The following is a 26,719-nucleotide window of genomic DNA, read 5'->3' as shown; positions in this document are numbered from 1 at the left end:
GTGGTTTGTGCCACCAGACAAGTTAGCCTAGTAAATGCCTTGACAGTTTGGTATATTTGATCACAAGGCATTAACGATATCTGATCACAACCCACTAAAACATTGCATGACACACTGACATGTTTTATGGCACATTAAAATGGTAAATTAATCTGCTGGTGGTGTGGTCAACTTACCCTTAAGCTCTTTTTTAGTTTCTTTTTGGCTGAACTGTGTAGCCAGAGGTCATGCTGACACTGTTTGAGTCAGACTTTAAAATCACCCACATTAGTTCATAACAGTGTTTGTGTTATCCTTAAGCTGCAGTAGAGAAATTCACAAGATAGAGGCTTTATTTCTCTCGAACACATTGCTGTGCAACTTGATGTGCCACTTTCTGTTGTTAGTCCACAAATATGCAGCAAGTCTTGCTCCTGTGAGACAATGTCTTTAGTCAAGTGGCGTGACTAATTTGTCTGTCACTCTCAGGGTTTGAGAGTCGTTATGAGTTTATTTTAGTGGTTTAACATAAGCCTTGCTTCGTGCATATGTTTGGGTCCTTGTATACGAGTCAAACTGTTTTAGAATGTTACCCCTCTATGAAAAACATTAATTATATCGCCAGTGGAAAGAGTGTGATGAATGGTTCTATTGTAGAGTTGTACTCAGATCAAAGTGTTGAGTCTGTTGTCGGTCTAGACATAAAAAAAAAAAAAAAGATAATATAGTAACGGTAATTTGTTATAATATTTAATTATTCAATGATATAAATAAAACCAGTATTCTTCCACCAAACAATGAAGTTACTTTGGTTAAACCAAACTTTTAATTTGACGAGTTGCTGTGAAGAACTTAAAGTTTCTGTTTGTATGTGAATGATTTTGATGTATCCATCCAAAATTTGGCAAATTGTGACATCATTTTATATATTATAATGTTATTATACACAAAATTCCATTTTTATGACTGGATTCCACAATTCCGTCTGCATTTTCCACATCACAGAAATCAAAGGACCCTAAACACCTCATTTTTGATTCAATCGAACCAAACAAGACAGGTGTGAATATACCCTAAATCACTTCAGCCTTCCTGTGTCACTTTTTCTATGATCTTTGAAATGACAAAATAAACAACAATTCATGCTTAAGCTATTTTTGAAGTGAGTTTCCAACTGCATGCTAAAAAACCTTTCCTAGAACACCAATTTATGCCTGTTATCTGTTCAAAACAATGACAATACCTTAGGCGACATTAGTTGGTTACACCCTAAAATCACTGATATCTGATCTGAGGGACCATATAATTTATCATAGGTTCATTTCATTATTTAGTCTGCCAACTGCAAAATCTTGCCAATATACAAGAAGGGTAGCAACAAATGAAATATGGTACAGTGGGGAGGGGAGTGGTATTATAGGCTTTAAGCTCTCAGAAAATGTATGTGTGAATGTGGTTTGGTGTTTGAGCCAACTCTTTGAGTCAAAGACTTGCCCAGTGGAAGCATGTTTCACCTGAACTTTTAATGTTTGGTGTAAACCTGATGCTTCCATGCCAGACAAAGCCCATTTGTTACTGTGTATGTGTAAGTGTAGGTGTATCTTTCTTTTTGCCTGAAGAAAAATAGAGAGGCACCATTTGATCCTCGACAGGCCATGTTATGGTGTGTTTTTGGGCGAAGAGAAAAAAAAAGCACATTGGCTTCCAAGAAATAGTGTCTCTCACTGTCCCCCCCTCATTTACAGTGTATCCTCTTTCTCTTGCAGTGCGTCCTCTCAGCGGGGGAACAGCAGACCCATACGCTTTGAGCCTCCAATGCTGGACTTTCATGAACAGTAAGTCAACTCTCACCGGGTAGGTTTGGCATTTAAAACAGTGACAGCTCTGTCCTACAGTATCGCATGAAATGAAAACATCTAAAACACATTTTTCCCCTAATTATTATGTAATTTTTCTAATTATTATGTATATAAAATCTGATTTGGAAATTAAAAAGACTAGCCACAACATTGGCAGCATACAAATGTAAATAAAAAATAATATAAAACAATACAGTGTTATTATAATATAATATAATTAATCTGCAGTTTTCTGGCTTAGGATCACTTTTTGAGTTTCTGGATAAAAACTAATAAATAAACTGAATAAAGAAAAAAAATGTTTTAGTAAGTTCCTCAATAGCTTGGTATCAAAGCTATATATAATACTGTACACTGATTACAACATTTCCATAAGATGACCTATTCTAAGAAATGCTGGATGGTTCCCTACAGAATTTGTAAAATATTTTTTGTGCACTTAAATGTAGTTGTGTTATTGCACTGTTATTTTATGTAGTCTTGTATTAGGGTTGGGCCGATAGACAATGCCACCGTCCATCACCGATGGCTGACAGACATAACGATGTTGAGCCGGCATCGTGATCCACCCCCAATACCCCCCGCAATCTTCCGCATTCCAACTTCGTGTTCGGAAAGGAAATTAAATGTACTACGGAACCCCAAAAGGGAATAAATAGCCTACGAGATGGGAGGATTTAAAAAATATTTCAATACCTTCTCTCCCTATTATATCTTTGGGTAATTATACTGTATATAAATTGCGATCATCAGGGAGCCGCTACTTGTATGCAGGGCTCTTTCGAATGCATGCTCTCATTTTACTTTCACTTTCGAGATTCGTGATCACACAGACTCTATACTACAGAGCGGCAGTATCTACCAAACATTTGACAAGATTAGATATTTGTCAGTGGAGCTCAGTATCTGCAAATCATTCACCATTGTCCTATCAGTCAGTTGGTGTTTTCCGTGCCTTTCTGCATACGGATTCACGTTTCGGGCACACCTCCTAACCCCGCCCATCAATGACATCATCCATCACGATATTTCACTGTAGACATCGTCCGATGCCAATTTGCTAGATATCGCCCAACCCTATCTTGTATGTACTTTAGTTTGTGTCATTTAAAGAAGCTGAGTGCCAACACCCATCCCTGCCTCATTACTTGCATTAGTTTTATTAGCTCACTCCCTGTGCAGCCAGCAGATCAGGTGATCTCAATAAGCATTGCTTTCACAAGTGATCATTCCTATGTTCTATAAATCCTTTAAATTTGTAGACTGGAAGAGAATTAGCTTTTTTACACAAGGGTTCACTTGGGAATTTCTAATGGGTTTGTATAATAGCGGTGTTTGATTTATAAGTAAAATGAAGTCTGTGGTTTATATTACTTGAAGAAACTTTACAGTTTTGGTCTAACATATAAATGAAGAAAAGCACCCATAAACAAAATGTGAAAAAAGTGAAATGTTTTTTTAAAGTTTTGAACAAGTTCTTCTTGAGAGCTTTGTTTTCCTTTCTGTGAGCCCTACATAGTTGTCATTTATGCATTTTGGAATGCACTGTCAGTGTGTGGAGTTGTAAAACAAGCTTTTTATATTGCCCTCACAAATATGGGCGTATGAGATTTTCTGCCGGTGTTCTACCAGATAAGTCTTGCATCACTCCTCTTTAACTTCCTATGGAGTCTTTTCACAGTCCAATCTCTCTCTCACTAGCAGCAAGCAGTAGAACCTCAGATAAATGAGCTCATTCATATCTTGTACTTTTATTGTCATACAGATAGCATTTTCAGTAAACAGTAAACTAATCTGACTGTTTAACAAAAGTCTTAAAGTCTTTTTTTTTTTTTTATAAATAATTAGAAATAATTAGGTTAACAAATTTGGACTTTGTTTTTATTACTTATGTACTTTCTTATTTATACTTGCATATAGAGTGAATAAATGGGAATGAGCCACCTCAGATGCTGAATAGATTGTTATTTTTAGTTAATCTGATTCTGTTTCAATTTAACACATACAGACAATTTCAAGGGTAAAGCTTTGTTTGACTCCAAAAGCTTAATGTCACATACCATTCTGTCCTTTTCCTGGATGCTAAATATTCTTTTGTCTCTTTTCATAGGCCAGTTGGAATGCCAAAAATGGAAAAAGTTTACTTACACAATCCAAGTTCAGAAGAAATAAGTTTAATATCAATATCAGCAACAACATCACATTTTCATGCATCCTTTTTTCAGAATAGGGTAAGTTTGATTGGTGTGTTTTTTTTTTTTTTAATAATTGACTTTTATTTATTACGTATATTGACATTCGTAAGTTTGTAGTTAGGAAGATTACATTAAATTTACATTACATTAAATTGTTCAAAATGATAGTACACTGATACAGAGAAAAACTATTTCAAATGAATTGAAATGAACTGTCTATTGAAGAATTCTGAAAATGTATAACATTTTCCAAAAACATATTAAGCAGCACAACTGTTTTCCACATTGATAAGAAATCTTTTTAGCATGAAATTAGCATATCAGAATGATTTATGAAGCATCATAAGACACTGAATACTGGAATGATGGTTACTAAATTTTTTCAGCATTAATTTCATATTTCACAATATTACTATTTTTAGTGTTTTTGATCAAATAATGCAGCCCTGGTGAGCGTAAGAGAGTTTTCTAAACATAAAATAAAAATCCTGACCCCAAACTTTAGATTGGTAGTTTATTTATCACAGACAGACTCAACTTTTGATCTACAAAGTACTGAGACAGTTGTGACTTCCTGTTCAAACCAAGCACAAAAGAACAAAAGGAATGTTCTTTTAGCTTGTGTGCCAGCTGGTGGATGTGTGTGGTAAAACCTCATCTTCTTGTTTGGCATGGGAGAAGACATAAACAAATGTCAGAGCTCACACCAAAGCTCATCTGACGAAGACCTCAGTGAAGGCACCTCCTTGCTTTGTATATTTGTGATGTGTGGAGGGAGTCCCTGACCATCACCCTTACACACATTCACGTCAGGATGTTGGCCTCACTGAAACTTCTAATTAAAGCTTTTAGTGAGTGTGTGTGTGTGCTCACACTCTAGGCGGTTATAAATTAAACACATCCCACCTGTTCCTGACACCTGCATAAATCAGCTCCTCTCTGCCCAGGCTAATAGCGTGTGGCTAACCAGACTCGACATCAGCCATCGTAAACTCCGTGTACTCTTGGGTACCCAAGGTTACAACCCATTTTAACATCCATTTTGGGTGATACATTAGAAATGGGATGATGCTAAAAACAAGTTTAAACTGGGTTCAAAACATTTTCAGCATCATCCACTTCAGCCACATTCAGAGGTGGTTTAAAAATGTATTTGCAGCAAGCTAAAAACATAATGTTTATGTTAGATTCATGTAATATAAACAACAATAATGTGCCTATTTTTATTTTAAATTATTTATTTTAAATAATTGCTTATAGATTTTTATTGAATTTTTATTTATAATTTTTTTTTACACATTTTGTATTACAAATTTTTATATTATATTTACATTATTGTTTATGCACTTGTAACAGACTGACAAAGTGAGTGATATGTATGGAGGGATGTATGTATCATTGCATAAATGTAACATATTCCATCATTTATTTACAGATAATTCCACCTGGAGGCAACACCTCATTTGATGTGGTGTTTCTAGCTCGAGTAGTAGGGAATGTAGAAAATACCTTATTTATTAACACATCGCATCATGGAGTGTTTACATACCAGGTACATTTCATGCACTTCTAAATGTTGTTCTGTGTTTGGTGTACAACTATTAATGCAATGATCCTAAAAGGCTTTTGAACGCTTGTTTGATTGTAGGTCTTTGGTGTGGGCATCCCCAATCCCTACAGACTCAGGCCATTTGTAGGGGCCAGAGTTCCAGTAAATAGCAGCTTCTCTCCACTCATAAGCATCTTCAACCCTCACAGTGAACCACTGCAGGTACGCAAAACTCCTCAGCTCAGAATAGTGCTCTTATTATATCGTATTGGGCCATGTTGGCTGTGCAACTAAATTCTAAACATGGCTGCATTATCTTCACATGTTTTTATGGTTTTAGGTTGTAGAAATGTACACCAGTGGAGGAGATCTACATTTAGAGCTGCCTACTGGACAGCAGGGTGGCACCAAAAAATTATGGGTTGGCATAAATTTATTCTCACTTCAGTGTGGTTGTTAATATAAATCACTGTTGTGGTAGAATTTATTATTCTTATATGCTAAATTTTTTTTGCGTGTGTTCCATAGGAGATTGCTCCATTCGAGACGAAGGGTGTGATGAGAGCCAGCTTTTCTTCTCGAGACGCTGAAAACCACACAGCCTTCATCAGAATTAAAACAAACGCGTCCAATGAGGACGAGTTTATCATCCTCCCTGTAGAGGTTGAAGTCACCACAGGTCAGTTGAAATAAACTTTCTTGATAACATTTGATCAATATTCTTTAGCACTGATTAATGGTTTGTGCATTTTCCCAGCACCTGGTATATACTCCTCCACAGAGATGCTGGACTTTGGTACGCTTCGATCGCAAGGTGTGCTTTCCCCCACCACTTCATTTGATGGTAGTTTGGTAGAAACAACAAAATGATTTGCAGGATACTGTGAAAAAAGTAACAAATCTCTATGTCCTTTCAACTTTGCAGATCGACCAAAACAACTGAATTTGCATCTGTTAAATTCAGGAGCAAAAGATGTATCGATCATGGTAATTTGTGGCTTATTTACATGGCTTGTTTATATCATTCAAAATTTTGGGCTTGGTAAGTGGTTTTTTTTATGTTTTTGAAATGTCTCTTATGCTCACAATGTGTTTTGTTTTGTATAGAGTGTTAGGCCAACTCCGTCGAATGAAGCGGTCACAGTTGAGTTCAAACAAATTACACTAAAAGCTGGAGAGAGCCGATATACCAAAGTTGCAAGTATTAGTTTTGATGGTAAGTCCTCTTTTTTTTTTTTTTTTTTGTGTCATCTTTGACCTCTTATATAGATTATCCCATCACACACCTCTCTTTAGTGATTTGATAGTTAGTAAATCAGGTTTTTATCAATAAGTCAAAAGTTCATAAATTTCTGTAATAATCAATAATCAATGTTGATTAGTGCAAAAAAGTCCATACTTTGGACCTGTATGTAGACCTAGTAATAACTTGGCCTGGTGATATCAAAGCAGTTGAAGTCTATTTACAATGTTGCCAAAGCTCTTTCATTCTTGATTTATTTTAAGACATCATTTGTTATTGTTTTACATGGAACAAAATGTTTGTTTACAGATATAACTACAGAAATTTTCATGGTGTTTTTACATTCCAGCTTCAAAAGCAAGAAGATCAGACCAGTTTTCTGGAAAAATAACAGTGAAGGCAAAAGAGAAAAGCTACTCAAAACTTGAAATCCCTTACCAAGCTGAGGTTTTAGAAGGGTAAGATTTCTTCACCAGTTCACCAGCATATACAGGTGCTGGTCATATAATTAGAATATCATCAAAAAGTTGATTTATTTCACTAATTCCATTCAAAAAGTGAAACTTGTATATTATATTTATTCATTACACACAGACTGATATTTCAAATGTTTATTTCTTTTAATTTTGATGATTATAACTGACAACTAAGGAAAATCCCAAATTCAGTATCTCAGAAAATTAGAATATTACTTAAGACCAATACAAAGAAAGGATTTTTAGAAATCTTGTCCAACTGAAAAGTATTAACATGTACAGCACTCAATACTTAGTTGGGGCTCCTTTTACCTGAATTACTGCGTGGCATGGAGTCGATCAGTCTGTGGCACTGCTCAGGTGTTATGAGAGCCCAGGTTGTTCTGGTAGTGGGCTTCAGCTCTTTTGCTTTGTTGGGTCTGGCATATCGCATCTTCCTCTTCACAATACCCCATAGATTTTCTATGGGGTTGAGGTCAGGCGAGTTTGCTGGCCAATTAAGAACAGGGATACCATGGTCCTTAAACCAGGTACTGGTAGCTTTGGCACTGTGTGCAGGTACCAAGTCCCGTTGAAAAATGAAATCTGCATCTCCATAAAGTTGGTCAGCAGCAGGAAGCATGAAGTGCTCTAAAACTTCCTGATATACGGCTGCGTTGACCTTGGACCTCAGAAAACACAGTGGACCAACACCAGCAGATGACACGGCACCCCAAACCATCACTGACTGTGGAAACTTTACACCGGACCTCAAGCAACGTGGATTGTGTGCCTCTCCTCTCTTCCTCCAGACTCTGGGACCCTGAGTGGTTCTTGAAGCACTGACTCCAGCTGCAGTCCACTATTTGTAAATCTCCCCCACATTTTTGAATGGGTTTCGTTTCACAATCCTCTCCAGGGTGCAGTTATCCCTATTGCTTGTACACTTTTTTTCTATCACACCTTTCCTTCCCTTCGCCTCTCTATTAATGTGCTTGGACACAGAGCTCTGTAAACAGCCAGCCTCTTTTGCAATGACCTTTTGTGTCTTGCCCTCCTTGTGCAAGGTGTCAATGGTCGTCTTGTGGGCAACTGCCAAGTCAGCAGTCTTCCCCATGATTGTGTAGCCTACAGAACTAGACTGAGAGACCATTTAAAGGCCTTTGCAGGTGTTTTGAGTTAATTAGCTGATTAGAGTGTCACCAGGTGTCTTCAATATTGAACCTTTTCACAGTATTCTAATTTTCTGAGATACTGAATTTGGGATTTTCCTTAGTTGTCAATTATAATCATCAAAATTAAAAGAAATAAACATTTGAAGTATATCAGTCTGTGTGTAATGAATGAATATAATATACAAGTTTCACTTTTTGAATGGAATTAGTGAAATAAATCAACGTTTGATGATATTCTAATTATATGACCAGCACCTGTATATACAGTTTTGTAACTAGTTCACAATGTATTTATGCTTACCGTTTCCAGGTACCTGGGCTTCGACCACACAGCAACCCTGTTCCACATCAGAGACAGTCCTGTAGATCCAGTGGATAGGCCCATCTACCTCACCAATACTTTTAACTTTGCCGTACACATCCACAACGTGTCACTTCCAGAAGAAGCCAAGACTATGTTCAATGTAAGCTATTTTTTATTTTTTTTTCCTAGCCTCTGGATGCGGGTAATCACATTTTTGTCAGCAGAAAACCTCTTTATAGTGTTGAATTAAAATATTTGTTTGTTTTTCAACAGGTGCGTAATTTCAGCACACCAGTTCTTATTCCTCCCCATGAGTCCCGCTATATCTTCTCCCTTCTGTTTCGACCAGTGCGACCCTCCATCCACATCGACAGCAACATTCTCCTCATCACTAATGCTTCTAAATTCCACCTGCCAGTCAGGGCCTACACAGGCTTCTTGGAGGTATGTTAGAAACAGCCTACATGTAACAAAATGTCACTAATGTAAACTAGTTATGAATTTGGACATTGTGAAATTTATTTGTATAATTTTAGATATGAATTGGCCATGATTTGTCTTTGCTTTCTTATTTAGCCCGTTGTTCTTCCTCCCTGTCTTCGAGAGCAAATCCTAGACTTTGGTGTCCTTAGTGCTACTGACACCAGCAGTTTAGTGTTTGTGGTGGTCAACAGCAATCCAATTGAGGTACAAGGTCATCATGTTTAGTACAGTGTGACATTTTGTCATATGGATAAAAAATAGCAGTTCTGTTTAAGCTTTTGAGACATTACTAGAGTGAGCAATGATGTAGATATGGCTTTTTCTCTATAAATAAATGATATAGATTATATACATTATAGAGATTTCTCTGTCCTTACAGTTGGAGATAAAGTCATGGTTGGTGACAGGAGACAGTCTGTCAATGGAGTTGCTTAACACAGAAAGAGGGAACAGAAGTATAGCACTGCGCAGAACACAAGAGCTCCAGAACACATCAGCTGCCCAATACAAAACCGTAAGAGCATCCTTAACACTCCTTTACTGTCTATTACCAAAACTTACATATAGCATATCAGAGTCATTTTACACTGGGCACAACTTGTCTTTATGCTGGATTATTCATAAACTAAGAATAATGACTCTGTATCCCATAATAAATATGATAAGGATTTATAATCCACATACAAAATAGGGGATGCTAAGTTATGTTGAAATTTCAATGCAAAATAATGCATGTAAAAAAAGAACTGAAATGACATAATCTCCTACAATAAACATGTATAACATTTTATTTTATGAAACTGTTATGTATTCTAAACTTTTTATGGTCTTTATTTATGTCAGTGAAAATGTTGCAGATTTTAAAGATTGGAAAAATAACTCCATACTTGGCTATCTCAGATTGTACAGATTATATTATATCTGCAGGCAGACATAGGACTTCCGGTGGAATCTTTGCATGTCCGTACTTGTGGTAAAATTGCAGAAGTGTTGCAAGATTTGTGGTTTTGGTTTACTGCAAGCAAAGACATTATTTTAGAAATTTTTAATTTTTCAAAGACCCAAAGTGAGGCAATGTAAACCAAGTTGGCCAATTTGCATAGAAATGTTTCTTTGCATAGAAATGTGTCTTTTCTATACTTCATAATAAACTTACATTGGAGTATGTATGTTCATTTGTTTAGGAAAACAGGATTGCTACAGAACATGTAGGTGTTAATAACTCCGTATTGCATGTCTGTTTCCTCACAGGTCATTTTAGCCTCAGGCTACTACGCAGCGTTTAAAGTCACTTTGGTGGCAAAAGCTCTAGAGGGAATATATGATGGAGCTGTACATATTACAACAGACTATGAGGTATGTGTTTCATCCAGAAAATTCTTACCTCTGTTCTTCTTTTCCACAAAAATGGTGCTGGTCGTTGTGCTAGAGCTGGTGCTTGACAAGGGGGATCTGTGATCTTTAAAATAACTAATACCATTGATAAATGTTAAGGGTGGGAGAAAAAATCGATTCGCCTAACTATTGTGATTCTTTTTGAAACAATTTAAAAATCGATTGGTTTATCTCAGAATTGATTTATCTTGTATTATTTTACTTTTCCTAAGAGGTGGTCGGGAGAAGTTAGCGCTTTTATTACAACAGAGGGCGAAATATATAGGTGTGTTCGACGTGAAGCAGCAGCACGCAGACCAATCAGCGTATGACATCAAAGTACATTGTACTATACAAATATACATAATAAATACATTGCGGTGCTTTGTAATACAACAAGCGGTCTGCATGCACAGTGCCGCTGAATTAGATGACGTCGAATAAGTTTTAAGCCGGCGCAAGAAAGCAAAGCCATGACAGAGGCAGAGGATCTAACCTCTTTGAGAATTCTTCCTGCACATTCACGTTTTGAATCCCAAGTGTGGAAACACTTTGGATTTTACACACTGCCAGGAAAAGATGACTAAACATGATTAAAACCGTATGCAAAGTAACAGAACTTTATTTTATTTCAGAAAGTATTTTTTTGTACTCATTTTTTTAAACTTTTGACTATTATATTCATGTGCATGTTCAGGATTTTGTTACTTGAAAGTTTCATGGTTCAAGGTATTTTAAAATATACACTGTGTATGTGTATGCCCCTGTAATAAAAGTTCAGAAAGATGTGATGCATTGTTTTTGTTAATATGACTCATTTACAGTCTCTTTAAGGGTGTGTTCAAGTATTTTCCATTGTCTAGTCTTTAATAAGCAAACAAAATCAAAATAAATTGTAATATAGAATCGCAATAGTTATACAATCTCAATACTCAATTATTGCAAAATATATTGAATCGGCACATAAGTATCGGGATAGTATTGAATGGGCAGATTAGCGTATCATCCCAGCCCTAATAAATGTGTATATATATGTGCATGTGGATATATGAGAGTATATAAGAATTATGTAAAAAAACAAATAGAAAGTTTTCATTTATAAATCAGTGACGGTGTTGTCACACAGACCCATTTACACATCTACACATTTACACCACAATGGAAACAAATGAGCAGTGCTTTCCAAGCCTTCAGTTTATCCGTGTCTGTTTCAGATACTGACCATCCCTGTAAAGGCTCTCATAGCAGTAGGAACATTAAGCTGTTCACCTAAACAAATCATTCTTCCTCCTTCATTCCCGGTAAGTAAAATCAATTCTCTATTATTATTATTTTTTTTTTAATCCTCAGTGTCCTTTTCAAAATCATAAGTCGTAAGTATTCTTTTGTCTCTGTTTTTTTAAATAATCATTCAAAATGACCTGTTCATTGAGATTTCAAAGTAATGAAGACACATGTAATGTGAGCATGTGTGATTCATCCTTGCTTTTACCCCCAGGCACTGTTTGAACACCACTCCCTGTGTCCAGTGCCATGTGCTAACATGACCTGTTTTGCAAACCACTGTTATTTTTAAACAACAGCAGACCATTCATTAGGTTTAGGACCATTTTAGATTTTTTTTTTTTTTTTTTACTGAGTGTGTGTGTGTTTGTGTTTTTTTTTATGTAGGGAAAAGTTGTTCACCAAGGATTCAGCATACAGAGTTCATTCTCACAGAAAGTTAGGCTTCATCAAATTCGCTCTCTCACAGAGGACGTCCGGTTTTACTTCAAACGACTTCGCAATAACAAAGTGGAGTTGGAACCCAGACGAAAGTCCAAGGTGCCAGGCCCAGTTACAACACTATAATGCTACACTAAATCTACCCTCACTTAAATGCACCTGCACACAGTTTGCTCAGTTTATTTTATGCTATAACTACAATAGTACAATGTAGAATAATTTTGGATGAATCAAATGTTTTATGTCCTAAAAATTAATTAGAGTTTTTTTCCCTCCTTTTCCAGATAGCAAACATTTATTTTGATGCCAGCTTGCAGTGTGGTGATCACTGTTATGTGGGATTACCGTTTGTATTAAAATGTATGCTTTCTGTATATCAAAGTCTTTTTTCCTAATTTACTTGTTTTTTTTTTTTATGCATGGGTTTCATTGAATACTTCTCTTGTGTTTGTGTGTGTGTTTTTTTTTTTCTGCAGCTGAATCCAGGCCCCATGGATTAGTTATGCAGGAGGACATATGGGACGCTGATGTAGATCTGCATCAGCGGCTCCTGAAAAGATGGCGAGAGCTCAAAGAGCAATCAGGCCTTGAGTGAGTCCAATACATCTGGCTTTAAACCAGTTTAGATTACCATACAGTAGATGTATAGTATCTTTGATATGATTCTCTTTTTTGTTTAGGGTTGAAGCTTTCTTTGAAGTGAACACAGATCTGCAGAAGAATGTGCAGGCCAAGATCTTAGCGCAGCTCACATGGCCCTCACTGGTCAACTCATCACAACAGATTCATTTTCCTCTCACAAACACCAACAGCTCATCAGTGAGTGTATACACAAGTCAACTCAGCTCATTTTAACACATTTTAGCATGTTTAAATCAACTATAGTGTTTTCCCTCAAGTGAAATACATTGATGTGAACTTGTGTCTTTGTAGGAAGAGGAAGTGATTCTAGAAAACTCAGCCGATGTCCCAGTCTACGTTCAGGTTGTTCCTTTGGCTCTTTACCCGAATCCCTCAGTGTTCACAGGCAGACTTGCTGACAGGTAAAGGCACTTCCTATGCACTAAACCAGTTATAGACCCTTATATATGATGTGATGTGTTTTCATGTATGAAGACTTATTTATATTGTCTGTGAGAAATAGCAAGTTTGATATTATAAAAACAAAATATAGCTAGCTAATTCAATTGAGAAAATAGAGCTATTTAAGATATCTTGTGAAAATCCTGTATTTTTTCATATAACTATGTATCACAGAAAATGTCAGTATTTTTGCACTAATACTGATTTCATCTGATGTCTTTTTACTGTTCTTAAAGGTTTCCTTTAGGAAAGTTGTCTAACATCAACATTGACATGAATACACTGGAATTCCAGGTTTATAAAAATCATGTAAGTAACAAGGACAGAAAAATACATAAAAAGCAAGTATTGTAACATTGTAGTGACATTTTGTTGTTTAATTGAATAAATTTTACTTCATTCTTCTGCTTTCCAAAATTCATTGTATGATATCCACCAAAATTAAGAATTGCTGTACAGTGGTTATGGTGTATCTTTTTGTTGCTAATGATTTCTGTATGTGTGTCAGTCTTCAGTGATGAAGAGTTCCACAGGATTTGTGGAAGGTTTAACTCGGCCCTATGTATACAACATGCTCCTTATGCCTGGGGAGGTGAAGTCTTTCAACGTGAGGTTTAGACCCATCACCAATCACAGTGTCTCTTCTCTGCTAGTCATCAGGTGAGCTTAGTTTGCCAAAATGAATGCTGAAAATAGAATGGTGTGAGAGTACTGTTGTACATTACCCTTGTCATGTTTGCACAGGAACAACTTGACAGTAGTAGACTTGATCATGGTTCATGGTCAAGGCACCACAGAGAGTCTGAGACTGGCTGGTAAAACCCCAGGTCTCGGCAGCTCTCTGAGGTTTAAGCTCACTGAGGCATTTCTCAAAGACTGTTCAGACGGTAAGTGTCAGATGTTTTCATTGGTATAAACTAGTTTGAGATTCTGTACCTTTCTGTTTACATACTGCTTATGTTTAGTAAATGTCTAGTAAATGTTACTTATTTCTTCAAGCTAAAGCCAAGGAACCAAACTTCACTCTTCGAAGGACTTTCAGGTTGGAGAACACAGGGCTTCTTCCAATTCACATCCGATCTATGGAGATCAGTGGCAATGTATGTGAGGGTTATGGCTTCAAAGTTCTCAACTGTGAAGAATTTGCACTCAAGCCAAACACTTCAAAAGACCTCGTGATACTGTAAGTGATTTCATGGTTACTTTTTTAAGGACCAGTACAGCACTGTGAGGTTTTCTGATTTCTATTGGTCAAATGTTTGGAAAAGCCATAATTATTATTATAATAATTCTGTTATGCTCATCAAGTCTTGATTTATTTGGTCAAAAAGTTAGTTAAACCAGTAATATTACAATTTATTTTAAGTTCTATTTGAATACATTTTAAAATGTAATTGATTATCTTGGTATTAGCAATGTTCATTTATGCACTGCTATTCAAATATTTGGGGTAAGTAATATTAATACTTTAATTCAGCAATGATGCCTCAAGCTGATTGAAGGTAGCAGTAAAGATGTTTAGAAATAAGTGCTGTTCTTTTGAAGTTTTTTTTTTTTTTATTCATCAAAGAATTTATGTATCATGTATCATAAAAATGTATCATTATTTCCACAAAAATATTAAGCTGTATTCAACATTGACAATAATAAGACCTTTTTTAATAGAGTAGCAATAATTGAGCACCAAATCAGCATATTAGAATGGTTGGAGTAAGATGATTAACTCTCTTCTGTCTTGTGAATTCATACAGGTTTACACCAGATTTCACATCATCCAGAGTGATCCGGGAGCTGAAGTTGGTGACTGCGGGGGGTTCAGTGTTCGCATTTGTGCTGAATGCATCATTGCCATATCACATGCTAGCAGTGTGTGCTGAGACCCTTCCCCGACCCAACTGGGAGCTCGAGCTCTACATCATCGTCTCCCTCATTATGAGGTCTGATTTCTCATATCTGATAACCTGATGGTTAAGAAAGTCTAAACGATGCCTTTGTTTACATGGCACACAATTCTGATTTGTTTTTTTAATCTGATGTTTAGAATTTACTGTCCACACTGCTTTTTGCAGATTAATGGGGTTACTTTCTGTTTTTTGAAGATTCATGATTAAAATAACTAGACTAAAGAAAGTCATGTGAAAGGGGTCATGAACTGCGAAATCCAAATTCCCTTTTGATAAATAAGATGTCATTGCGCTATAAAAAGTTTCAGAACTCAAAACTTTCTCGTCAAAAACAGCTTATATTGAAGCCAGTCTGCCAAAATGACAAGTTGTGGAATGTGCCATTTTATGATGTAATAGTGTGGCTAAACACCGCCTCCGCAGAAGATCATCAACGTCTGACTTTACATCACTGCCTGTTAAGCCCCGCCCACTGATTCGCGCATGTAGTAGGTAATGAAAAGAGCGGCAAAGGCAAGTCTATGCAGTAACCAAACAATAAACTTTATATGATGAACGTTATTTTTAATGAAGTGCCAGACCGTGTCAGTAAATACTTGCCGTTCACTTAATTTTACCACGGATTCGTTTTCAAACATGGCACAATTCGACACAGGATTTTCAGAAAGATTGAAACTAAAAGACAAAGCTATGCTGACTATATTGGATCCGATGTCGCACCACACAAGTGTGAGTAACTTTCTTCATTATGTGGTCACTATTGCTTTGTCTATTAAACAGATCGTTTGATTAGTTTTTATGTGTTTTTAACCTAAATCACAGCAGCATCCATCTATGAATGTCAGCTGTCAAACATACACAACTGTTAGCAAGTCATAGCAGTGGGCGTTTCCTTTGAGTCTACAGTCTGCCACACCTATTCAAACAGAGCGTTCTAATGAAGGGGGTCAAAACAGGACAGGAAATAGCCTATTACTTCTAAATTACGATGTTTTTTATATGAAAATCTTGATAACATTATAAGTGGACCTCAGAGAACAGTACAAAATAAACAACAAAGGCAGTTCATGACCCCTTAAGACAAATGTTTGCTTATAGATATTATGTAAATTGTGCATTGTTTTTATATTGTATTAGCAATATTATACATTAAAAAGAATTAGAAAAATATTCCTATGTTTTAAACACGCGAGATTGTATGGATTTTTTTGGAAAAATTGATAGTTTTGTGTTAATCTGATTGTTTAGGGTGTGTTCTATATGTTGGTTACTTTGTTTCTTCAGTAGAACACAAATTATGATTTTTAACTTCAGGCGTTGCAGTCTCTCAGTCATATAATGCATGGCAATGGTAACAATCTATGGGAGTAAAAATCATGCACAGACAAATCCAAATTAAACCCTGCACCTCATGACGATACATGTGTAAAGACACAAAAAGATCTGTCTGTGCAAGAAACTGAACAGTATTTATATTGATTTTTTTACCTCTGATTCACACATAGTCTGAACTGTTAGAACTCCTGTGAACGTGCATTCACAGCAGCAGGCGCCTGAGGCCTCATCATCTTCTTGCTTTATGGCGGATCGCAGACTTATCAGTGCCACTCCTAATTGAGATTGTAGATAGAGTGTCAATGGTCCACTTAAGAGATAGGTGGCGGTAATGCACTTATAAGTCTGCGATCCGCCATAAAGCAAAAAGAAGAAGATGATGCCTCAGGCGGCTGCTGCTGTGAATGCACTTCACAGGAGTTCTAACAGTTCCGACATTGCGTGAATCAGAGGTTTAAAAAAAAAAAGTTTTATAAATACTGTTCAGTTTCTTGCACAGACCGATCGTTTTGTGTCTTTACACATCACGAGCTGCAGGGTTTAATCTAGATTTGTCTGTGCATTTTTTTTTTACTCATAGATTCTGTTACCATTGCCATGCCTTGTACGACTGAGAGACTGCAATGGCTGAAGTAAAAAAAAATCATAATTTGTGTTCTACTGAAGAAACAAAGTCACCTACATCTTGGATGCCCTGGGGGGTAAGCAGATGAACATCAAATTTTCATTTTTGGGTGAACTATACCTTTAATAACGTACTTGTCTCTCTTTCTGTGGATGATTAACAGTCTGATATTTCTCTAGCTCCATGTTCCTGCTGGTCATCGCTACTGCCTATCTGGAGGCCCAGGGAATATGGGAGCCTTTCAAACGACGGATGTCTGTGGAATCCAACTCTCCCATGGAGACTGGAAAACCATTTGATCTCAGGGAAATTGTACGAATTCAAAGTGATGCTAAGTGAGTGAAAATATTTTTTTTTTTTAAATGTTATGTCCTTAATTTATAAAGAATTTATATTTCTTTATAAGATATGTTCAAATAAGAAATGAGCATTCTTATTTGATTCACATTTTATGTAAGATGCTTTACAAAATGCATTTGATCTGTTGCAGCTTGAATGATTTTGCCGACTCAAACCAGAACTCGACAAGAGGAATGTATGGGTCAAGCGTTGGTGGGCGGGCTGGGGGTCGGCAGAGTGGTCCGCACTCCAGTTCCAACAGCAATGGTGTTCTGCCAGACAGCAAGCCCAGATCTGGTTCAGGCCGCTCTGGATCTATGCAACCCTCCTCCAGCTTTCCGCTCAATAAAGATAGCGGCCAAGGACTCAGCCAGCTGACTAATCGAAAGGCCCGGAGTTCCAAACAGCAGCAGCAGGGCTCGGGCCTCCTGGAGGACCTCCCAAGCTCAGGACCCTCACAGTCCAGCAGCACAAGGGCCAACAGTACAGAAGAACAGGATTACAACCGACTTCTGGCAGCCATGGACAAAGACCTTGACAGGCCTGAGTCTCCTGCCATTAACGTGTCTTCAGAACACAATTCACAACAGTCTTCACAAAACAAAGGTAATATATAACAATACATCAGCATAAAAATATAGATTAATTTATCTTAATTTATGCACAGTATAATTTCTGTTAATTTACTTATTTTTCAGTGCATGAATCAAAAGGGAAAGTGAAGAATAAAACAAAAGCTCTTAAAAAGAAAGAGGAGAAAGATAGGAAAACAAAGGGAAAGACTCAAGGAGAAGATTTAAAAGAGCCACTGGCAGACAACGATGACAGCTCTTCTACTACCACAGAGACCTCTAACCCAGACATGGAGACCAATATTAAAGAGGTACATACATGTGAAACATGCTAGACCCACCAGAGAAAACCCCAAAACAAACTTGCTCTAAAATGTACATTCGAAATGCACTCTCTGACTATAATTTGTATTATTAATCAGGAACCAGTGAAGGTGAGAGGAAAATCTGTGTCAGTGGACAATGGAAAAGAAAGAGAAGAAATTACTCCCTCCCCCACTAAACCAAAAACTAAGAAACAACCAACCACAAAGAAGGAGAATCAAGTGGAAAAATCCAGGTTTGTTCAGAGCTGTCACTGAAGGTGACGTATGATTTCTTTATCACTAGGCCCCGATACTGATGGTGAAGAGGTAGGTAGATATGTCTGCATTGCCATGTGCCGCTCTGCTGGGAGCTGTGCTTAGATGAATATTTTAAAATGTGCTGTACGCAATCCTCTCAATAATACAACAAACACACCACAATATTGACAGCAGTGAGAAAAGAGCATTTAGGAAAGCATCTGATCGTAAGGATGTGGATATGTTTTCACCAGCTCTGCAATTCAGCACTCCAGTCAAGTCTTGTTCACTTATATAGTGCTTTAATAAAAATGGCTTAAACTGCTTTACAGTGTTAAACAAAAAATAAAAAGAGTCAGTATCACAAAGTTCAACTTCAATTTCAACTATACAGTATCTTTCCAGTGCATTCACAACTTCGCTGTAAAGAATACATTTTATGTCAAATAAAGTGGAGCCCTAGAGCACATCAGCCTATTATGTAAACATCATGGACCAATGGCAGTTTGACAAAGTTCAACAACTAATAAGATACAGGAAATTCATGCTCTTGAGCTATTTTGAAATGCCAAATTGGACTCCAAATAAACTTTGGACAGGTTTTGTTTAAAAATGCAGCACACCTGTTCGTTCTTCAAAAGGGGTCTAACATTTTAAACTTTGCATCAGACGTACGTAGGTGATCTTCACCATCTCCATCATTACTCTCACTCTGAATCTTTTTTTTAATATCAGTGTCTTAATTTTTTTTCTATACAGCTCCCTAGAACTCCCTTACGTCACTCCCCTGGAAAAACAGGATAAGCAGCGCAAGACCTTCACCAAAACCCTTGCCAATACAGGAATTCACAGTGTCACCAAACCACGAGCTCTGAGCAAAAGTAAGTGTCAGATTTCAGCTTTTCCACCCAACATTTGAATCCCTGTTAACTCTAAAAACCATTTTGAAACCCCTTTTATTCTGTCTGCCTGAGTAGTCAGTGGGAAGATAGGTGATGATCGGCCATCTCCGCATGGAAAGTTTATAGTCAATGGCTCCATGCAGGAATTGGGTCATAGCAGCGGATCAGAAGGAGAGAAAGATTCCCCCCCACCAGAATGGGATGTTCCTCTCAAAACTGGCAACTGTAAGCAATGAATCTGGAAGCGTAACCTGTACTCCATTATGAGTCAGTTTGTTGCTTTATGTACTCCTAAGTATCTAAATATTTGTGTCATATGTTTTATTAGCAGCGGACAGTCTTCAGCAGATATCTATGCAGACCATGTATGCAGACCCCTTCCTGAAAGGCCCCAGTTCAGTCATGTCCAGAACCTGTTCACCACCCCCAACCTCCCCTATCCTGGTGCCTCGTGGAAGCTATGGCAGTGTGCCTCACACCAGCAGGTAACTTTAATGGGCGTGTGCTTTGAAGTGCACGTAATAATAGAACACATTTGGGTAGGGCCTAAAATAACACTTTGCAAGTGCCAAATATGAAAGTATAGTAAATGAAAAAATTATACTCCCCGCTTGGCTGGTAATTATTATTATTTTTTCATTAATTCTTAAAATGCCTGAGAACACGCCATTGTTTAGCACATAGATCAAATCCCAGAGACCGTTGTAATTATATAAATATGTAATCTGATGCACTGCGTGTTTCAAAGTGTGATCTTTTCATGTGAGTAATGCTGCTTTGAAGTAAATGCTGCTCCACACAAACTGTCTGCAAGTGCTGAGTGTGCGTTTGAGTCACTTATAACATGTTTGAAAATACAACATGCGCCAAGCATCTTCCCAAAATTGTAATGTTTATAAATCTGTCAAAAGAGAGGCATTTCAAAAGATGTTTCCCTGCCAAAGTAAAAGCAAAGGTTTAACATCTGAAATGAAAGGAAAAACAACAATAAATGTTAGAATTGTAATTTTACTGTTATGTAAAATAATAATAATATTTGTGTCTTTATTAATTAATTTATTAAATAAAATAGTATTTTTTATTAATAATAATAATTTATTAGTATTGCTACTAATAATATAATTTTTATTGATAATATTTGCAAGTGTGTATGTGTTTTTTCTTCATGAAATAATGCACATACAGGTTCATACTGTTAAAAAGTATTTTTGGCCAGTGAATATTAAATTGGTGAATGGACAGTGTGGCTAAATGTTAGTTTTAGAACCTGCATTTGGGTAATTGGCATCAAGGCATTTCCTGGCTTTATCAAGTTTGTGCAGGAAATCCATGAGTGACATTGTTTTTCTTGTATATTTTTATAGCGAGGTTAATTTGAAGAAGGCTCCAGGGAATAAGCTCACCAAGTCGGCTTCTCTGCCTGGTCAGAATGGAAATCCAACTTTTGCAGCTGTAGCTGCTGGCTATGACAAAAGCCCTGGTGAGTTTGCATGGATCAACTTGTAGTGGTGCATGAACAGAAAATTTGAGGTCATTACTGATTATTATTTTAACACTGATATTTATTTTAAAGTACCCCTTGCCACAGATTTACATGTAAATGTTATACAAGTGGTGTGCTGTTGTTTTTACAGGTGGCAGTGGCTCAGCTAGTAAAGCTGACAGCCTGGGGAAGGTGACACTATCTCACATGACATCAGTGGAGAGTGATGGATCTGACAGGTGCAGTGGCTTATAATGAAACATCACTTAACCTTCTTTCTCATCTGTTTTACAAGTATATTTATAATTGTGAAAAAGATTTATAAAAAAAAAAAAATAACTTTTTAGCTCTGGACTGTGGAGCCCAACAGACACCACCAGCAGCCCCAGTTTTGGACCGGTTAATTCTTTCTCTGCTTTTGGACCCAACAACCCACTTAATCTTTCTGGAGGTATGCAAAATGTTTAAATAAAATGCAAAATTTTAAAATAAAATTGCAATATATCCAATATTGTGGTTTTTCTCTGTATTAGTTTTCAGAGGCATGACTGTTCCCAAGAGTTCAGAGCCCCAGCAGAGTTGGCCTGACTACACTCCAATGTCCCCGTCCATCTGGGATACTGAGCCAAATAATTCCTGGGCTGCCAGCACTGGATCTCCAGCAACTCCTACAACTGTAAGATATCGCTTTCTTGTCACATTGTCATGTCTCATTCAAATGGACACCTGTGATCCCAAAGAGTATCACAGAAATTACAGTGACTTTTTTGATATCAAGGTTATTTTCAGATTAATCTTGAACCATTACACACTACTGTAAATGTTTGGATCAGCAGTTTTTTCAAATACATTTATTCAGCAAGGATGCATCAAATTAATCAAAAGTGACAGTAAAGACATTTATAATGTTACAAAAGCTTTTTATTAATAATGCTGCTGATCCAAACATATTTATTTATAAATAAATGCTGCTTTTTTTTTACTTTTTAATCCATTGTAAAATACTCTACAATACATCTGTGACCTCATCACATCAGTATTGCTGTATCTGTTTTGTTTGCAAACAGTTTTGCTTAACTGTATTATTGTTTGTAGTTTTGATCAAAGAAATGCAGCCTTGGTGAGAATAAGACATACATAAGAAAACATAAGAAAACAGTAGTGTGTGTGTGTATATATAGCAATAAGCCAGATGCTTAACATTTTTCAGATTACCCCTGACTGTATGTAAAGGTAGTTCTGCAGGTTATGAGATGATCATCTTCTCTTTCTGCCTGTATTCAGTCCATTTTGGGGAGTGCGCACAGTCCCTGGTCCTTCAGCAGGTCCATCTGGTCCACTGGCAATGACTCCACCCTGCACTCCTTCAGTCCTCCTACCTCCTCTGCTCTCCCTGAATTGGTCAGCCACACTGCGCCGCCCACACCTGCTCCCAATGACATAGGCCGCACCTACAACCCCTGGAGCATGGGGTGGTCTCCCTCACTCAGTCGCTGGAACTCAGAGCCCTGGCCTAACAGCCCCGACAACAACAATGGCATCTGAGACACAGCCCACTGGGCAACAGAGAAAATGCAGTGGTTTCTAATCTTATTTTATTTTTCCTGGTTGAACAGTATGTTGTACACCAAGATCATTTTAATGATTGGAAGAAATCTTGACAAATGTCCACTGGAAACCCAGTGTTGCATTTACAAGTCCCCCTCAAAATACAATCCTATTTATTTTAGTGGGGTATCATAAAAATGCCTTAAGTTCAATTTTAGCTGACAAAGCAAATAAAAGATTGAAGACATTGGCTTAATGCTATTGCCCTGGTAGGGGTGTTTTTCTTTATGATTTTAGAGATTCCCTGTTTTGAGTTATACTACATTGGAATTAAAGTATATGGTCCAGTATTACCATATTAAAATGCAAGATGCAGTGTTACTCAACCTTAAAATAAGCACTTTGTGTAAAACCCCACTCCTACAATGCTGTCATTTTGGTTTAAGATGTTTTCATTCATTTTAGAGCATTTTCTGGCCATATTTGTTGGTTGATTTAACGTTCGGAAAGATACAAGTGGTTGCTAAGACTACAATTACCACATTGATTTGAACCCCTCTGAGTCAAAGCCAAATCGTAAATGTATTCAGGATTCAGATTTTATTTTTATTTTAATTGCCCTCTGCTTAAAGTGAAAAGTTTCATTTGCTGAAATTGGCTTTTAATTTGAGGGAGCTTAAAGACCTTGAAATGTGTTCTGTGCGTCATTCATTAGTCACTTCAAGAGTGAATGTTTTGGTCACATTGGTTGAAATAAACATATCAGGCTGGAATATTGACTTCTCATTTTATTTCTGCCTAAGTTCAAGGGATAGTTCACCCAAAAATGAAAACTGTAATTTACTCACCTCATCATGTTTTAAACCTAGATTTACATTTTCAAAACATCAATAAGGATATTTCTGTCCATGCAATGAAAAGTTTGATAATTCAAATAGATTACAAAATATTGTAAGCAATCCATATAAATCAAGAAGTTTAATCCAATTCTTCTGAACAGATACCATATCACTTTATATGATGAATAGAATTAATTTAGGCTTTTTCCCACATATTTAAATGGATCAATGAATGGTTAATATGGATTACTTTTACAATGTCTTTATAAACTTTTTGAAGCATCAAAGTTTTGGTTGTGTAGATAGGAATCTACGGTGGCCCAGTAGTGTACAACATAACGAAATTGCCACAACACAACACAAAAGACTAATTTGGTTGTTGTGGCTTGCTTCCATTGTGTTGTGGAGATTTCGTTGTGTTATGCATTACTAGCCCACCATAGAAATCTCTTTTTCTTATTTTATTACAAATATTTTTCTTTTGTGTTTTGTAAATTAAGGGGTTTGGAACGATAAAAGAACAGGGTTAGTTGCTCCAATAAAAAGTGCAAAGGATGCTACATTTGAAAATGGAAATCTTGTAATACAAAACTATTGCAAAGAAGCATTTCTATGCTATTTGTAAAGCTTCTTTCAGCATACAGCTGAACTTTTTAAGATAACATGTCCTCATCACAAAGACAAGATGATCTTTTTTCAGCGTATTTGCTGGGTCAACAAATCTGGTGTCAGATTTCCCTTGCCTGGAAAATGAACAGAAGTCAGATGAAGCTCTGTAGAAAGCGTCCCGACTGGGGTATGTGTCCTAAAGTGTGCTGTTCTTGGCACTGCCTTGGTTTCTATGTAATACATAATCACTGATATGAAAAGTACAATTTGCTGCCATCCATTTAAGGTGGCCAGTTTTTGTACTGCAGCTCATTTTCTTAACTTCCATGTTACCGCCTATAATGTACAGATCCTTGAGTTTCTGAGGGAGGGTGGGATCTAATCTAACAGTCAAAGCCAAGTGAATCAATGGACCAAGAGCTATGAGCGATACCTGTGTACGAGTAAGGTCACCGTGATTTTGCCAAGTAAGACATGTTCCTGGATCAACATTAATGTCCAAAAATACACTTTTACATAGACTTTTACATAAAATACATAGACTTAACCCAATCCCTACCCCTAAACCTAACCTTACCCATAATTTATTCCTAAAATCAGTGGGAAATGATACCTGCTTAACAAGGGTATAGAAGCACCTAACTCTGATTGTAAGCCTGAAACAGATATTTCCTGAAAAGTTATATCTCAAGTCTGACTGGTTGATTGGAATGTTGTTCCAGGATCAACAAGGATGTTGATCCAGGAACATGTTGTACTTGGTGAAATCACGCTCACCGTACGAGTAAACAAACAGGGCTGTGCAAGTGCATTCTATTATCAACCACAGGATGGCAGCACAAAATTCAGCAGGAAACAAACACTCTAACTCAGAGGTTCTCACCCTTTTTGACTCCCATTGTCAAATATTTGAATCCCCTTTAAGATATTTCTGACACTTTTGCAGGAATGTCAATGCTGCTCAATTTCAAACTCTTTTATTTTTTAATTAACAAACTAGGAGTGGCAATAGAATTAATTTACAAATCATTTTCATTAAAAAATGTTTCATGATTCCAGAAGTTTCAATAACTAAACATTCTTCATGGTTTACAATATATTACCAATGTTGTTTGTGATTACAGGGTTTTTCCATTTATTTTATTAATTTCTACCAGCTTTTAGAACTCTAATTCTTAAATAAAAATGTCAATTATTAAGGGAATTAATGAAAATAATAAATTAATATGATTTGAGCTGATAATTTTTTTTTTTAGCTATTTTTTCATTTTCAGCTCATCTTGTTGTTATGAGGGTAACAGGATGTCTTTATTTAATGTTCCTAAACACTACGCGTCAACATAAAATAAACAAAACCTTTGGAAAAAGTCCATAGTGCCTCAAAATTGAGCTTTAATTGAGAACATATGAACTAAGACAGTTTATTAACTTAAAGCAAGCAAAATAATTCATATGTTGACACAAAATGCTACTTTTGCTTAAAGGGTTCTTTAATATTTCTATTTATTAAACTTTTTAAACCACTATTCTAGAAATAAAGAGTTATTAAATAGTTTTTGCTTACCTCTCCCTGGTTTTCATTTACCAGTCTTATTAAAGCATGAACAGCATGCACTTTCTGAATCTGCACTTTCCAAATCTCAGAGTTCTCCAGAACATCTCCAAGTCCATAGGTGCCAAAGTGGTCTTTAAATCCTGTCACAGGTCCGATTAGAGGACCAGCAGACCCTGGAATCTGAGATCAAACATTGCATTACAATGAAATCTTAACATTCAAATCACATTAGGTCTTGACAGTTGTATTGGTACTGTTATAATTGCACTGACCTGGGTTTGTTGACAGACTGTCAGAACCCAAATCACATTCTGACACACATTATCCACGTCAGTGTTCCCAAAGCAGCAGGTGATGCCCAACACCTTCACACCAGGAGCTGCCAGAGCATTATCTATGCCACAGTCTGTGTCGATTATCAGCAACTTCTGAGCCATGCTGGTTAGATTCTGGAAACATCTGTCTGGTAAGGGCACTTAATCATTTACAACAAGGAATACAGGGCTGGGATGTTAACTATGGAGATAAGTAACTAGTTCATTTTTAACCAACTCAGTACTTGTTTGCACCATTTGTTCTAGCAAGTAGTTCATAAGCTTTCTGTAAAGCAATGTGTAATCAAGTTAACATGAAATTTGACGTGATATAAAAGATTTACATGATTTGTATAAAAAAAAAATAACAGACAACAGTATAAATGACAATGAAATATATTTTGTAATATATTTTCTTTATTATTACAGTTGTTATCTATCTATCTATCTATCTATCTATACAAACTTTTAATCAGGTCACTTTCTGCAGGTTAAATCTTTAACTGCAGAAATGCTAATGCGTATGCCTTTGTACGTTTAACGGGGTAAACATTTTCAATAAATCGTTTCATCATGGAATCACTTTAGTTTTCAGTTTTCATAAACTCGCTTTACTGTTGCTCACCTACTCCAGTCTTGCATTAGCTTCAGTCCACTTTTAAGACAACCACGCTCTACTTCCTCTGAAAGATTTTACCAGCGGAGGT

At 36.6% G+C, this 26,719-nt stretch overlaps 2 protein-coding genes across 6 annotated transcripts in view; one reads left to right on the top strand and one right to left on the bottom strand.

The window, feature by feature from the left end:
* The window catches only part of LOC109079278 (transmembrane protein 131-like), a 33,350-nt gene extending 9,882 nt beyond the window's left edge, over window positions 1-23,468 (top strand). The window contains exons 4-41 of one of the 2 annotated variants that reach the window (XM_042725885.1): window positions 1,746-1,814; window positions 3,949-4,069; window positions 5,469-5,585; window positions 5,682-5,804; window positions 5,923-6,003; window positions 6,111-6,261; window positions 6,340-6,396; window positions 6,508-6,569; window positions 6,690-6,798; window positions 7,175-7,283; window positions 8,766-8,919; window positions 9,033-9,203; window positions 9,336-9,446; window positions 9,622-9,756; window positions 10,494-10,598; window positions 11,831-11,917; window positions 12,288-12,440; window positions 12,626-12,701; window positions 12,818-12,932; window positions 13,022-13,160; window positions 13,275-13,384; window positions 13,661-13,733; window positions 13,933-14,084; window positions 14,169-14,311; window positions 14,424-14,607; window positions 15,176-15,361; window positions 17,468-17,623; window positions 17,779-18,233; window positions 18,326-18,510; window positions 18,622-18,758; window positions 19,522-19,643; window positions 19,740-19,889; window positions 19,996-20,149; window positions 21,029-21,144; window positions 21,299-21,386; window positions 21,495-21,598; window positions 21,681-21,823; window positions 22,432-23,468. In XM_042725885.1, the coding sequence (XP_042581819.1) occupies window positions 1,746-1,814; window positions 3,949-4,069; window positions 5,469-5,585; window positions 5,682-5,804; window positions 5,923-6,003; window positions 6,111-6,261; window positions 6,340-6,396; window positions 6,508-6,569; window positions 6,690-6,798; window positions 7,175-7,283; window positions 8,766-8,919; window positions 9,033-9,203; window positions 9,336-9,446; window positions 9,622-9,756; window positions 10,494-10,598; window positions 11,831-11,917; window positions 12,288-12,440; window positions 12,626-12,701; window positions 12,818-12,932; window positions 13,022-13,160; window positions 13,275-13,384; window positions 13,661-13,733; window positions 13,933-14,084; window positions 14,169-14,311; window positions 14,424-14,607; window positions 15,176-15,361; window positions 17,468-17,623; window positions 17,779-18,233; window positions 18,326-18,510; window positions 18,622-18,758; window positions 19,522-19,643; window positions 19,740-19,889; window positions 19,996-20,149; window positions 21,029-21,144; window positions 21,299-21,386; window positions 21,495-21,598; window positions 21,681-21,823; window positions 22,432-22,692 (5,164 nt within the window). In that variant the 3' untranslated portion in view covers window positions 22,693-23,468. Of the gene's footprint in view, window positions 1-1,745; window positions 1,815-3,948; window positions 4,070-5,468; window positions 5,586-5,681; window positions 5,805-5,922; window positions 6,004-6,110; window positions 6,262-6,339; window positions 6,397-6,507; window positions 6,570-6,689; window positions 6,799-7,174; window positions 7,284-8,765; window positions 8,920-9,032; window positions 9,204-9,335; window positions 9,447-9,621; window positions 9,757-10,493; window positions 10,599-11,830; window positions 11,918-12,287; window positions 12,441-12,625; window positions 12,702-12,817; window positions 12,933-13,021; window positions 13,161-13,274; window positions 13,385-13,660; window positions 13,734-13,932; window positions 14,085-14,168; window positions 14,312-14,423; window positions 14,608-15,175; window positions 15,362-17,467; window positions 17,624-17,778; window positions 18,234-18,325; window positions 18,511-18,621; window positions 18,759-19,521; window positions 19,644-19,739; window positions 19,890-19,992; window positions 20,150-21,028; window positions 21,145-21,298; window positions 21,387-21,494; window positions 21,599-21,680; window positions 21,824-22,431 lie in introns of both variants that reach the window. The other variant, XM_042725884.1, reaches the window with a different exon arrangement.
* Window positions 10,008-26,667, bottom strand: LOC109079285 (probable uridine nucleosidase 1). Of its 4 annotated transcripts, XM_042725890.1 has the most exons (5): window positions 26,638-26,667; window positions 25,971-26,161; window positions 25,708-25,878; window positions 10,627-10,701; window positions 10,008-10,257 (listed from the first exon to the last, which is right to left on the bottom strand). In XM_042725890.1, the coding sequence occupies exons 2-5, from the start codon at window positions 26,133-26,135 to the stop codon at window positions 10,255-10,257; spliced, it is 414 nt and encodes a 137-aa protein (XP_042581824.1). In that variant the 5' UTR covers window positions 26,136-26,161; window positions 26,638-26,667; the 3' UTR covers window positions 10,008-10,254. The 4 variants fall into 4 exon arrangements, with proteins under 4 accessions (XP_042581824.1, XP_042581822.1, XP_042581823.1 ...); XM_042725888.1 differs by lacking the exon at window positions 10,008-10,257 and having other exon boundaries at window positions 10,582-10,701; XM_042725889.1 differs by lacking the exon at window positions 10,008-10,257 and having other exon boundaries at window positions 10,582-10,701; window positions 25,971-26,147.
* Between the last annotated feature and the right edge of the window lie 52 nt (window positions 26,668-26,719).

The sequence above is a fragment of the Cyprinus carpio genome, chromosome B6 (assembly GCF_018340385.1).
Source record: "Cyprinus carpio isolate SPL01 chromosome B6, ASM1834038v1, whole genome shotgun sequence".
Lineage (NCBI taxonomy): Eukaryota > Metazoa > Chordata > Actinopteri > Cypriniformes > Cyprinidae > Cyprinus > Cyprinus carpio.
This window is presented reverse-complemented; position numbering and strand designations above follow the sequence as displayed.

Bases quoted from the DNA above. Each gene is read 5' to 3' on its own strand.
- LOC109079285 (XM_042725888.1), bottom strand. From the start codon at position 26,135: ATGGCTCAGAAGTTGCTGATAATCGACACAGACTGTGGCATAGATAAT. The intron at 25,879-25,970 runs GTCAGTGCAATT...GTTTGATCTCAG, and splicing joins CAGTCTGTCAACAAACCCAG to ATTCCAGGGTCTGCTGGTCC. The intron at 10,702-25,707 runs GTAAGCAAAAAC...GTTATTTTAAAG, and splicing joins TAAATGAAAACCAGGGAGAG to ATCACAGATCCCCCTTGTCA.